Source organism: Eupeodes corollae, chromosome 1 (genome assembly GCF_945859685.1).
Source record: "Eupeodes corollae chromosome 1, idEupCoro1.1, whole genome shotgun sequence".
Classification (NCBI taxonomy): Eukaryota; Metazoa; Arthropoda; class Insecta; order Diptera; family Syrphidae; genus Eupeodes; species Eupeodes corollae.
In genome coordinates, this window is record NC_079147.1 from 164,099,586 (window position 1) to 164,113,686 (window position 14,101).

The following is a 14,101-nucleotide window of genomic DNA, read 5'->3' on the forward strand; positions in this document are numbered from 1 at the left end:
TTATCACCAACAAAAACAATATTGGCGACAGAATACAGCCCTGTCTGACTCGGCTTCGGATTTCAAAATCATCTGACAACCTACCATCGTGCAGAACGTGACACTTGGATCCATCATATGCTGCTTTAATAATAGCAATTAGTTTTTCTGGGATGCCTCTCCTCTGCAAGGCTAACCAGATATACTCCCTGTTAGCACTATCAAAGGCATTCTCGAAGTCGATGAAGGTGTAGTGGTAATGGATATTGAACGCAATGTTCAATAATGATCCGCAGGGTGTTGTTATGATCAATACAGGAGGATCCTGCCCGGAATCCTGCTGGTTTGGCATCGAGTGTGGCCTCAAGGTGTTCTCTGATGCGTTCCAGTATGGCTTTTGCTACTATTTTGGCAACGGCTGGTAGAACGGTAATCCCTTTGCAGTTTTCGCACTTTGTAAGGTCTCCTGTTTTTAGAAGATTGACGATAATTTCCTTCTTCCACTCATGGGGGAAGCTTTCGGTGGTTTAGGCTTCTTTTATGAGCGGATGAAGCAGTTCGCTTGATAACGTTGGTGCTGCTTGTTAAAGCTCGGCGAGAATTCCATCAAGTCCTACCGCTTTGTTGTTCTTAAGTGCTTTAATTACGGCAACAATTTCATCTTTAATGGGAGGTGCGGTGCTTATTCGGGGATTAGCTTCTTTAGGCGCTTCAGAAGTTATCAGCTGCACGATGTTTGTAAACACTCAGTTAAAAGCCGAGGAAAAGTGTTCTTTTCACCTTCTGACTTGCGTATCCACCAAACTTATCACAGTACCGTCTACTTCATTCACCAGGTGTTGCTTTGAGCTGTGTGTACCGGTCAGCTTTTTGGTTATTCTGTAAACGGTCCTGCTGTCACACCCGTTTGCAGCATCTTTTGCTTCTTATGCCAATGCATTAATGTAGTTACGTTTGTCGCGGTGCACCCTACGGTCAACCTCTCTCTTTTACATGCGATATGAGGACTCCATCTTGTTTCTTTCTTCCTCTTGTGCAGCAGTTATTCGAGCCCTTAACTGTTTGCGTTCGTTGGCCCTTGCCCAAGATTTTTCTGAAACCCAAGTGTTGTTGCTTCTTTTTTTCCGTGCTGCTGATTGTTCTCATTTCGTGTGACAGGTGGTCCCTAAATTGTTGACGGGTCGTGGGATCCTTTAATCTATCGATTTTGAATTTGGGGGCTCGTGTTATTCCGTTGGATTTTCGAACTATAGCTGTACGCAATCTTAGGGTAGATATCATTAAGTCGGAGTCACAATGAAATGCATTGATTGAAAACTGTCAGCTGTTGAGTTAAGTTTGAAATTTTTCAACAACTCTCTATTAGAATGATAGTATAAGACCAGCCATATGGTCTATAAAAAAAGAAGTTGATTAGTTCCGCATTGGTACTCGCTTAAAATTTACAAAACTTTATTTTTTGTTAACAAGTCAATTTAATTATTTTTGAAAAAGTATGCAACCAAAAATTTAAATTTAAGCTGTTTTTTGTTGAGATGTACCCCAGAAGTTAAATAAACAAATATTGATAGGACGTTTGAATGATCAAACGAACTTTACCGTCATTCCAGAGGTCTCAATTATGACTTTTATTACAGGAATAGGAAGATCCTCGTTGATGCATTGACCGATTGTAAACTGTTACAAAAAGAACTTTATATAGGCTACAAAATAAGGCCAGCGAAAATTACTTTAAATGTCTTACAAGCAAAGACCATCTACAGCAAGGTAAAAATAACGAAGTTTTGAATGAAAACTGCCGATATTTTCCCTTAGGGTTCTTAACAATCATTTTGCGAGTATATTTATACAAAATATTTTAAGAAAGAGCTTTCGTGAGTTTTTTTTCAATAGCCAAAAACTTTACAAGATCCTAATTACCACATTTTATACAACATGTGAACAAATTATTGGAGTCAATAATCTTTCTTTGTTATCAAAAATCAATTTTTACCAGTTTTTATGAACTTCCCATAGGAATTTATTATAAGTTATTTGACATTCCTCGATGTTTGAAATTCCCTAAAATCATAATACAATTTTTTTAGAGATCTGTCTGAGCGTGCGTGTGTACTTGTGCTAATACGTTCGGGAAGCTTTTTTCGTCGTTCATATCTCAAAACCTAGTATAAATATCGACTTCAAGCAAATGTTGTTATACAGATAATAATGCAAAAATATGCTCTTAAAATAATAATGAGGACCTAAAAAAAAAAGAGTCTGGGATGCGACCCACACTGATAACTTACCTTCCTTAAAAGTTTGTCTACATGTATCAATTTTTACCAAATTTCCATATTATTTTTTGTAGATTTTACTTTACTAAATATCGAAAATAATATTTTCTGTGAAATAAAATAATTTTGAAGCCAATGTTTTAATTTTTGAAAAGCTATTTGAGTCGAAAATCAATTTTTACCAACTTCTGTTAAATCTTCGTTTAAGTTTTCATTTTTTGTAAAAAAAACTGTCAATTCGATTCTTTTTAAAAATTTTATTGAATGTTGACAACAATATTTTTTAAATTAAAAAAGTAGTTTGAAGCCAAAATCTCATAGTTTTGTAAAGATGTTTGAGTCGAAAATCAATTCTTATCAACTTTTATTATTTTTTTTATTTTTTTCGAATTTTCTCAAAATTTTTCAGAATGTTGAAAACAATATTTTTTTATAAGTTAAAATAAATTAGAAGCAATAATATCAAATTTTTGAAAAGATATTTGAGTCGAAATTAATTTTTTACCAACTTTGAGTAATGTTTTTTTACATTTCTTATTTTTTATAAAAATACTGTCAATTCGATTTTGCACAAAATTGTTTTCGAGATAAAATCATTTTGTATTCGTAAAATTTTCGAGGTGGCACATTTTGTTTAGTTTTTTTATATAAAGTTTGTTTGTTTGATATCACGTTACAAGATATTATATAATTCAAGTCTGTAGCGTTTTTGGTTCGTAAGATATTTACGGTTAACCAAAATGTTCACCTTTATTTGAGAGCCCTTTCTGCATAATCTGTTTAACAAAATTTATTTGAAGTCGATATCTCTACTGGTTCTTGAGCTATGGACGCCGAAAAAAACGTCGCGGACGTACGAACGTACCTACAGACGCACGCACAGACATCTTTCTAAAAATCTTTTATTTCGACTCTAGGGTAGGGACCTTGAAACGTCGAGAAATGTCAAAATGTTCAATTTGACAAATCAGACCTATTGCAATAACTTCCTATGGGAAGTTAGAAATCTCGCACGAACCAATAATGCTACCGACTTAAATTACATTTGACATTATAATATTGTGACATAATTTTGAAAAAAAATTAATTAAAATTAACGGTTATTTTTATAAAGAAAAAACAAAACTGAATAATAAAATACGAACAAAAAAATACTGTTTTTTTCAAAATAATTGAATTCGACGTAATATAATGTTTTTGACATCTAGTACAATTTTGAGCAAAATCCAACTGACAGTTCTTTTTACAGAAAATAAAAACCTAACGAAACATAACTAAGATTTGTAAAAATTGATCTTCGACTCAAATTAGAAACATTAAGATACAACTTCAATATCAATCGTCAACATTTTGAGAACGAAATCACATAAGATCCATTCAAGACTCGTATAAATGTCAAAAACCCATCCGTAGTAAGATTCTACTTTAACTTTTATCGGTAGTATTCATACTGCGGATATTGTTTTTTTTATTCGTGTAAAATCTTACTGTACTATTGATAGATTTTCCAACAAAACACAGGTATTGTTACTTAAGATATCCATTTCTCCGTTATGTATTTTGAGAACAACAACTACAAATTTGTTATGGGCGTCCTAAAAGTAAGTGACAGAACTTATGGCAGGACTACGTAAAATCGAAAACCTAATATATATTTACCTCACCTATGTCCTTTTTGTTACACAAGTTGGTTCATATTAACTGATTTTTCCTCATTTTCCATTTTAATTAAACTGTCGTCGTTCATCAACGTGAGCTAAGACATTTATTATCTAAAGGTCATTTATTAACTTTGAAACAAACTTTTGGTTTTGACACAAACAAAAACTTTTTTATTGAAAAATAATGTCAGTGTAAGTGTAGTATACGGATGTATAATATAATAAATAAAAGACACTAGTGTATCTATAAGAAAAAGGTAGAATGGTTGTGGATGTATAGATAGGTTGGGAGCTGCTAGGTCAATGACTAACGAATTGATTCACCTTCAAACAAGGTACATCTGATAATTATAAAACTCAGCACGTTTGAGAGAAATTAAAAATGAAAATGTGTAGTATTACCTAATTGTTCTAATTTAATTATATCTTCTAAACTTTTACGAAGCTTCTTCCATTTCCTTTATGTTAGTTTGCGTTTACTAATTGATTTGTGCTTTAATAATATTATGTTTGCTTTCTATTTTATTTCAGCTAAGAGGCCACCTGTTGAAGAGACAGCATCATTCTTGCAGAGCTTAATAGCTTCTCATGGTCCTAATTACTTGGAAAAGTTATTCGGAAGCAAGGCTCGAGATGCACTTTCGCCGCTTGGTGGAGTTGAAAAGGTTGCAATAGCATTGAGTGAATCGCAGACTATTGAGGACTTTGGTGCTGCTTTACATCTCATGAGGTATGTCCTTAATAAATTTTGTATTCCGGCACTTGCATATGAATATGACATTAAATTAACATTTTACAACCGCTGTCGCACCACCACATACATCGACTTCGCTTTTAATACCTTTGTATCTATATACTACTCGTCCTTAACACAGAGATCCTAATATCCTCTCGACATGAATTTTCAATGCACGAAGGAAATTAATTTTATTTGAGTTCAGGACATTTTCAAACATACACAGCTGTACTTGTACATATTCAAGAAAGAGGATAAATGTATATTGGATGTTTTCGGCACTTGGTTTGCTGTGTTAAGTCTGCCTTGAAAAAATAATTAACTCTTAAGATTGAGAATAAAGAGCAACAAAGAAATTGTGAAACGTTTTATTAAACGTTTAAGCTATTTATTCGTAAAGCAAATGTAGAAATAGCATAATAAAAATGTGGAGAAAGTGGGAAAACTAGTGCCTGGGGTCGTTTTATTCACTGAATTATTATGAACTTTGTGACAGAGATCTTCGTATGGTTTGGCTAATGGTTTAACCGCCACCTGAGGCAAAATAATTGCATTTAAAGAAAGTTGTACTTTTGTTGGCTTGCAGGTATTAAGGTGCAGGACATTTTATTGTATGGTTTTTATCAATGTCAACGGTTATTTCAATTGGTATAACATACATTATTTATTTGGAACGGTAAACTTATCAACAATAAATGAATAGCATTAACACTCTCTTTAATGTTCGTTATACTCGTTCTTGTTGTGGTCTCGTTTCAGCCTCAACTAGGTTTTATCTGGTTAGACACTAAACAACATTTAATACTTTTACAGCCAATTCCTTGGCAAAGTTCTAAACTCAATTTAAAACTAGATCTAATAACTCTCGGCTTATCTTTAGAATTTGGTTTGTTTTGATTATGTACTTAGAACTCGAGCATTTCTTCACTTTCTATAATATTCTTAGAACTGAGTATAAATATATTATTCAGTTTTATGGGCTTAGATCTCATTTTAGTAAAACAAAGTTCTAAGGAGTGAGAAACTACTTTCATAGTACATGGTAAGAATTTTTGACGTATGTACATTTCTGACGTTCTATAATAATAATAATTTTATAATATAATAAAAAAGAAAGAAAAACAATTTTGCCATTGATTTTAGTTTACATTTCTATTTTTCTGTGAACCAATGTAAATTAAAGGTTCTTAGTGTTTTTAAGATTGTTTTGTTTTTAAAATAATAAAATGACCAATGGCCTTAATTATACTATAAACTTAATATATAAAGTTATTGTAATAGATCCGATTTGTCGAATTGAGAATTTTGACATATCTCGACGTTTCAAGGTCCCTAGAGTCGAAATAAAAGATTTTTAGAAAGATGTTTGTGCGTGCGTGAGTACTGTGTACGCACGGTTGTACTAGTGATGTGAGAAATCAAAAGTAATCAAAGTAATCGATTACTTACTCGAGTAACGATTACCAGTCGAATCGATTACTTTTAGTTACTTTTGTATTTGCATTTAAAAGATATTTTTTTTTGATACGAAATACATCTTATTGATACTTAAATTGATTACAATTTTTGAAATAATTGTATGGAAATAAAATGTTGAAAAAGAGAGTGGAAGAGTTTCTGAATTTGTTGATACTGTTAATATTTGTTGTATTTATTTATACAAAAATTAAGATTTGTACAAAAAATATTTCGGATTTCGTCTTTGGCTACATGACAATTCACAATAAATATAATTTACTTGTGGCCTGGCCTACAATTTTGGAATAAACTGTTAAATATTCACTTATGAACCAACAGCTACAGTCCGGGGCGGACCTGGGCCTCAACCAACAAGCGTCTCCAGCCAGCTCGGTCCCTAGCTAGCTGTCTCCAGTTTCGCACGCCAAGTTGGTTGAGGTCCTCTCCCACCTGGGTGCGCCACCTGAGTCGCGGTCTTCCTCTACTGCGCCGTCCCTCGGAATTGGATTCGAAGACCTTCCGGGCTGGAGCGTTGATGTCCATCCGCTCTACATGACCTAGCCATCTAAGCCGTTGGACTTTAATTCTGCTAATTAGGTCAGTGTCGCTGTACAGCCCGTGCAGTTCGTCGTTATATCTTCTCCTCCATTCTCCATCTATGCGAACGGGACCAAAAATCACCCGAAGAATTTTTCTCTCGAAGCATCCTAAGACGCTCTCATCTTTCTTTGACAGGGTCCAGGCCTCAGCGCCATAAATGAGAACCGGGATGATGAGTGTCTTATAGATGGTGATTTTACATGCTCGAGAGAGGACTTTACTTCTAAATTGCCTTCTAAGTCCAAAGAAGCAGCGATTTGCAAGAGTTATTCTTCGTTTGATTTCAGCGCTGGTGTCGTTGTCTGCATTAATAGCGGTGCCTAGGTAGACAAAGTCCTTAACTACCTCAAATTTATAGCTGTCCATGGTGACGTTTTGTCCAATACGTCGTCGTTCAGTGTCCTTTTTTGATGACAGCCTTGCCCTCATTGACCACTAAACCCATCTTCTTCGCTTCCGTCGCAATGCTCAAAAACGCTCCACTCACATCAGAGTTTTGCACAATTCTTTCCAGAACGATGTTGAAGAAGTCGCATGACAGTGCATTGCCTTGTCTAAAACCTTTTTTGACATCAAATGAATCGGTAAGATCTTTTCCGACCTTGATAGAGCAGCGTGCATTCTCCATCGTCATTCTGCACAAACGGATAAGTTTGACAGGGATGCCAAAACTAGACATTGCTCTTCCCTATAGATGCTGTCATACGCGGCTTTAAAATCGATAAAGAGATGGTGGCTATCGATTTGAAGCTCCTGGGTTTTTTCCAAGATCTGCCGTAGTGTGAATATTTGGTCGATAGTGGACTTTCCTGGTCTAAAGCCACACTGATAAGGACCAATCAGATTGTTGACGAATGGCTTCAGACGTTCACATAAAACGGCAGAGAGGATCTTATACGCAATGTTAAGAAGACTGATGCCTCTGTAGTTGGCGCAGTTTAGAGGCTCTCCTTTCTTATGTATCGGGCAAACTATGCTGAGATTCCACTCATCGGGCATGCTTTCTTCCGACCATATTTTGCAGATGAGTTTGTGCATGCTCCCTACCAGGTCATCGCCTGCTGCTTTGAATAGTTCGGCAGCGATGGCGTCAGCTCCAGCAGCTTTTTTTGACTTAAGTTTAAATATAGCTATCCTCACTTCGTCAAGGTCGGGTAGGCGGAATTGTTGGTCTGCGTCGCCGAGGTTGAGTGGTTCTATCTCCCTTGCAGCGGAATTCTGTTCGTCATCGCCGTTATACAATTTGGAGAAGTGATCTTTCCATATTCTCATTCATGTTCCTCTCTCCTCTTCTGCTCGTAGAGCTCGCGAGCAGCTCTAGTCCTTTTGTGCAGCGTCGTTTTGTATGCATCTAGTTTCGCTGCGTGCGCTTGCCGGCATTCGTCGTCAAACCAGGGGTTTCGCTGTGGTGGCCGTGTGAAACCTAGCACTTCAGAGGCGGCATCTCTGATGGCTGCAAGGCAAAGTTGCCACTGGTTTTCAATGCTTAATGCAGGAAGCATAGGACTCCTTAGGAGGTTATTAGAGACTCGATCGGAAAAGGACATGGCAGTCTCTTGCGATTGTAGCCGTCTAACGTCGAATCTTCTCACAGTACTTCCTTGTTTTGGCTTGGATTGGGATATCCGTAGCCGTATCTTGGCTACAACGAGGTAGTGGTCCGAGTCAATGTTGGCCTCTCGGAATGTTCGGATATCCTGGATACTGGAGAAGTGTCGTGCGTCGACCGCAATGTGGTCAATCTGATTGACGGTTGATTGATCAGGAGATTTCCATGTCCCCTTGTGGATATTGAGATGCGTGAACTGCGTACTAGCTACCAGAGTATCTCGCCCCGAAGCGAAATCGACCAGCCTGAATCCGTTGTCGGAGGTAGTGTCGTGCAGGCTGTATCTCCCGATTATGCTGCCAAAGATGTCTTCTCTTCCTAGCTTGGCATTAAAATCTCCTAAGACAATTTTAATGTCATAGCCAGGGCACTGCCCATATGTCTTGTCCAAGAGCTCGAAGAATATGTCTTTGGTGTCTTCATCTTTCTCCTCTGTTGGGGCATGCGCGCATATTAGGCTTATGTTGGCGAATTTAGCCTTGATGCGGATTGTCGTGATGCGCTCGCTCACACTGTTGAAACTTAAGACTTTTTGCCTGAGCCTAGTTCCAACAACAAATCCACACCCAAATAGACGCTGTCTTTGTTCTCGGTAGCAGTCGCCGTAGTAGATATCGCAGTCTTTTAGTTTGCGTTTGCCCGGTCATTCCCATCGCACTTCTTGGATGGCTGTAATATCTGCCTTGCAGCAGTTTAGGGCTTCCGCTAATTGTTCGGCTACACGTGGTCTGTTAAGGGACCTAACATTCCACGTACATATCCGAAGTTCGTTGTCCTTATTTCGTTTGCGTGGGTTGTCAACAGTAAATCCGTCCGTATCCGAGGCTTGTTGGTGCTTCGAAACTTAAGGTATTTTTTACGTGGCCAGGAAGTCACCCCGACGGCACAACCCCCAACCTGGAGGACCAGATCCTTAGTATAACTCCAAGGAAGGGGAGCCGGATAAACCGCTCCTTACAGGCCTGGGCTCCGAATATGTCGAAGAAGCCTTATAAGGTGTTCAAAAGTAGTTCAACCTTACTGGAACTGTAGACGCCATCGTTGATTCTATCTCGAGAATTCGTCCGCTGCCGCCTGGATAAGGAGAGGTGCCTTAGTGGAAACACCTCTCCCCCCCTCTCTCGTTTGCTGCCCCCAACAACTTTCCACTGGGGTTGGAACCCAATCTCCAGTTGAGGTACTAGGCACCCGATGTTCACCGCGGGGAGGTGAGAGTAGGAGTTGATAGACAGAGGTGGGTTTTAAGAAAAACCTGTGGACGCTTTTGTCCTCTTGAATGCACATGTCTACCATTTGAACATCGTAACTGATTCGAGGATTGATTTGAGGATTGAGAAAATTTAAATCACCGTATACATTTCGCAAAACAATATTAATGAGTAGTCAAATTAAATTATTCCCCTGAAGTAGTAGATTGTGATTCAAAAGTTGCAATTTACTTTGATTTAAACAAGCTCGAATAACGAATTTTTATAATAATTACCAAATTATACAATTTTGTATTTTACAAAGATTTGGATGCAAAATATTATTTACTAAAAAAATGATTTTCGTAAGATGCAAACTAAAATTTAGCAATTAGTGATTTTTCAATTCTCTTTGTGGAAGCTTTGACCTATTCTTTCAAAGACGACTTTAAAGAAATCATATGGCAGCACATCACCTTATATAATGCATTTTTTGACATCTAAAGGTTCTGTTAGGTTATTTCCAACCTCTATTTCTGTATAAATGTATTTATATTGTAAGAAAATTGGGTTATTAAATAGGCGACCATTTATCAGTAATATTTCAGCAAAAAATTTGAGCTACCGAATTTAACGCATGGGCTTTAATGACATGGCATATCTACACAAATTGATTACCTACACATAAACGAAAAAAAAAAACAAATCACAGTTACTTAACCCTTCTTTTAATTTCAGATCTGATTTGGAACATCTTCGATCCGTATTTATGGCTGTTGAAAATGGCGACTTGGGAATGTTAAAATCTCTCGGTATAAAAGATTCCGAACTGGGCGATGTGAAGTTCTTCCTCGAAAAGCTTGTCAACACCGGTTTCTTAGACTGAGTAGCACCAGATCCAGCTTCTGGATTTTATTATGCATATGCCCAACCCATCAATCCAAGTTTTTATTCCTATCTCGGCTCTCCATACATGGATGGCTACAATTATTAATTTTATCAAAATCATCAACGAATTTCTCTAAAATTTTAATTTATTTTAAATAATTTAATTTTTCTCTTTCACGTTTTTTGTGTTTACTTAATTTTAATCACTTAATATATACATATAAAACAAAAAAAAACAAAAACACATACAAAACTATCTGCTCTCTACTATTTATTACAACAACAACAAAAAACTGAAAAACATATATATTTTCTTGTGTTTAACAAAAATATGTATAAATAAGTATGTGGAAGCAGGATCGGATAAAACAATGAATAAACAAAAATGTTAAAATTCTTTAAAAAAATAAAAGTAAACAATATTTTTTAGTTTTGTTTAAGCCAAAAACTTAATGATAATAGACGTCAATAACTAATAATACATATTTATCTTTAAGGCTCTCCAAAAATGTTTTATCGGCAAAGAATTTAAGAATTTAAAAAAAGTAAAAAACTAAATAACTAATCTCACACTTATCTTATGAATGAAACATGGTTTAATCTTTACAGACAAAATAGTATCAATGTGTAACTATACTATTTACATATATAATTGTTTACCTATTTATAAATGTAGCTTTCTAGATCCACTCTAACTATAACTATTATCATCAACTAAAATTTAAAAATATATAAAAGATGTAAGAAACATAAAATTAGTTTCGTAGCATAATTCAATATTATTATTTTTAAAAAGCACAAAAACAGGAAAAAATATTACCTATATAAAAAAATCAGACTTGCTCTCTAACATATCGGTCAAGTGGGGTTAATTTACTTTGTCCTGAAGTAGAAATCAATCCAATCAATCATAGAATAGATTGAAACAATGCAGATTAAATCTGAAATCCGCATCTGCACATGATAGAATGTTTTTGCTACTTTTAATTTTTAGTTTTTACTTTTCAGCTTTTTCAGCTAACCGCTAAGGCAGCTGTTGGTTAATGTTGTGATATGTGTAATTTAATAAAAAACATACACGGAAAATTTATAAAATAAACTACTTACAAAAATAAAAGAAAACAAAAAATATATTTTAGTATTCGCAGGGATGGGAAAAATCACCAACATTTTTGTTGAATTGTTTATTTTAGGGACAAGTGGCATATAAACAAATTAATTGTGTGTTTTTTTTTATTCCTATATTATTGTTGACAAACAAAAATTAAACTTTTATAAATGCCTCTATAGATGTCTCAAGTAAAAATGTTATTTTCATTTCTTTTAAAAATCAAATTTACATTCTTAAACTTAAGATTTAAAAACCAGAGAAAAACAAAATAATTGACAATTAGCATAAGATCCAAAAATACACGAATAAAGAAATTTTAAAAAATAATGGAGTTAAGTACCTTAAATTAGAATGTAGACCTACTAAGATAAAATATCTGTTAGAGATGAATATAAGTCAAGAAGTCAATTTTTTCAGTGTTTCATAATTATGTCATACATAGAACAACATACATAAGTGGCCAGCTAATAATTTCAAGGCATATCTTGTAGATACTAGGGCAAACCAAAACTATTTTGATGTCTCGAATAAGCTATGAAGCTTAGAAATCAGTATCTAAATTGAGTTTATTTCCAACACTCGCAGCCAATTTTAAAATACAAACATTTGCTGCTTTTATGTGGCATTTTTGTAATATTTTTTTCATACGGATTCCATGGTTTTTCTTTTGAGAAACATTAAAAATTGTATATTTAGGGCAAACTTCTTATTATATACTATATATTGTGTACAATCGAACGAAGCAGCAAAATTTAAAAATTAAAAAAAAAGTGTTTCATATCATATACATGTCAAAAACATATCAAATAATACATATCAAGAATAAATACCTTATAAAATATATAAATTATACATAAATATACTATAAAATAAAAATATTATATAAGAAAAACATAATATAAATTTACTGTTTACGGTGGAACTGTATTTTTTGAAAGCATACATTATGTTTCACCCAAAGTGAAAGTATATGTAGTTATAATAACGTTTCTTCAAAATAGTACAACATGCGGTGGCATAGAACTGCAAACAAATAAAAATCACTACACATATCAAACATTTGCCAAAATTCTAACACCTTTTTGGATCTTGGTGAAAAGTTTAAAAATTGCTTGTTTATAAAACAAAACTCTGACCCAAATTGAAAAATACAATCAACTATAACACCATTCATTGATTGATTGATTTTAAAACAAACTCTAGTAAACCATTCACTGACATTCAAAAACTAAAGCTTTTTTTAGAATCCACATAAATAAATGTCAACTCAACTTAAAGCACCACAATCACAAAAACTGTAATAATGCACATGTTACATGGAAGTCTTTAAAAAACAAAAAGAATACAATACAAAATACACACTTACAGCTCTCTAGAAACTATATATTTAATGTGTAAATTTTTTAAGTTTTTACTCAACAAATGACGGAATTTATGATGATAAACATTTTTCGGTTTTAGTTTTCAAAAATCATTATTTTTTGGTATTGTATGTGATGAAAAGACAAAACGAAACAACTAATATTGATTAAAGTTAGTAAATAAAATGTTTACTAAAATAAAATGCAAGAATAAAAAGAAATTGTGTAAACGAAGAAACGTTTTATTTTCATTTTGGAATTATAAAAATATTATATATTTATTAAGTGTGTTTCTATTTTATATTTCACTCATATATTTATACCATATATTTTATAATCTTTGTTCAAAAATAAAAAAAATATAAATAATACAAAAATATTATGTTATTGTTGATCAATAAAGTAATATTTAAAAAAAAAATATTTATGATATCAATAAATTTTTAAAATTCCAGTATAAGTGTTTGAAATTGTGTTTTATTTCAAACTAGCTGACCCGGCCACGCGTTGCTGTGGCTAACGTTTTTTGTTATATTACATTTTTATTAAATATTTTAAAGGAACGCACAGTGGACAAAAATAAAAAAAATAAGAAATGCAAATTTGTTCTATTAGGCTTTGAATCGGGTCTAGCACATGCCGACTTGTTTAAGACATAAAAAGGTAATTATAGTCAGTCTTGTTGTGAAACGTGATTTTGTGCAAAGTGTTTTAGCTGATTTAGAAAGAAAAGTAATAGAAGCACAATTTTTTTTTGACAGTGGTTATTAATAATGGATTCATTTAGAGCTGTTATGACTAATTATATTTATGTATATTTTTTGAAATAATTTGTAAGTTAGGTGAATTATTGGAATAAAATGCACGAACTTGCTCCTGTATGCTAAGAGTCTGTTTAAAAATAGTACCTGTAGTATCTGAACAAACAATGCACTTGCTAATAATAAGCAACAGTATAAATCTAAAATATTTTAATGTCAGTTATGAAAAACTATGGCAAAATCGCATCGTCACCTCCTCGTGGTGCCCACTGGATAACCAACTAACGACGAGGGTTGGATCCATTGGATCCATGAGCTGAGTCACCTGAATTATCTTTTCAGGAACTAGGAGCAAAAGAACAGAAATACCGCTCTGAATGCACCAGCTCACTATTAAATCCAAGAGCGTCTGACACATATTGTGCGGCACACTGGTCAGTGTCTGTACCCTGTTGGGCGGCTGAATATAAACTA

General features: G+C 34.2%; 1 protein-coding gene across 1 annotated transcript in view; it reads left to right on the forward strand.

Annotated features, from left to right (window-relative positions):
• The window catches only part of LOC129953812 (IDLSRF-like peptide), a 210,949-nt gene extending 197,613 nt beyond the window's left edge, over positions 1–13,336 (forward strand). The window contains exons 4-5 of the mRNA XM_056067288.1: positions 4,448–4,646; positions 10,245–13,336. Of these exons, the coding sequence (XP_055923263.1) occupies positions 4,448–4,646; positions 10,245–10,392 (347 nt within the window). The 3' untranslated portion in view covers positions 10,393–13,336. The remainder of the gene's footprint in view (positions 1–4,447; positions 4,647–10,244) is intronic.
• The last annotated feature ends 765 nt before the right edge of the window (positions 13,337–14,101 follow it).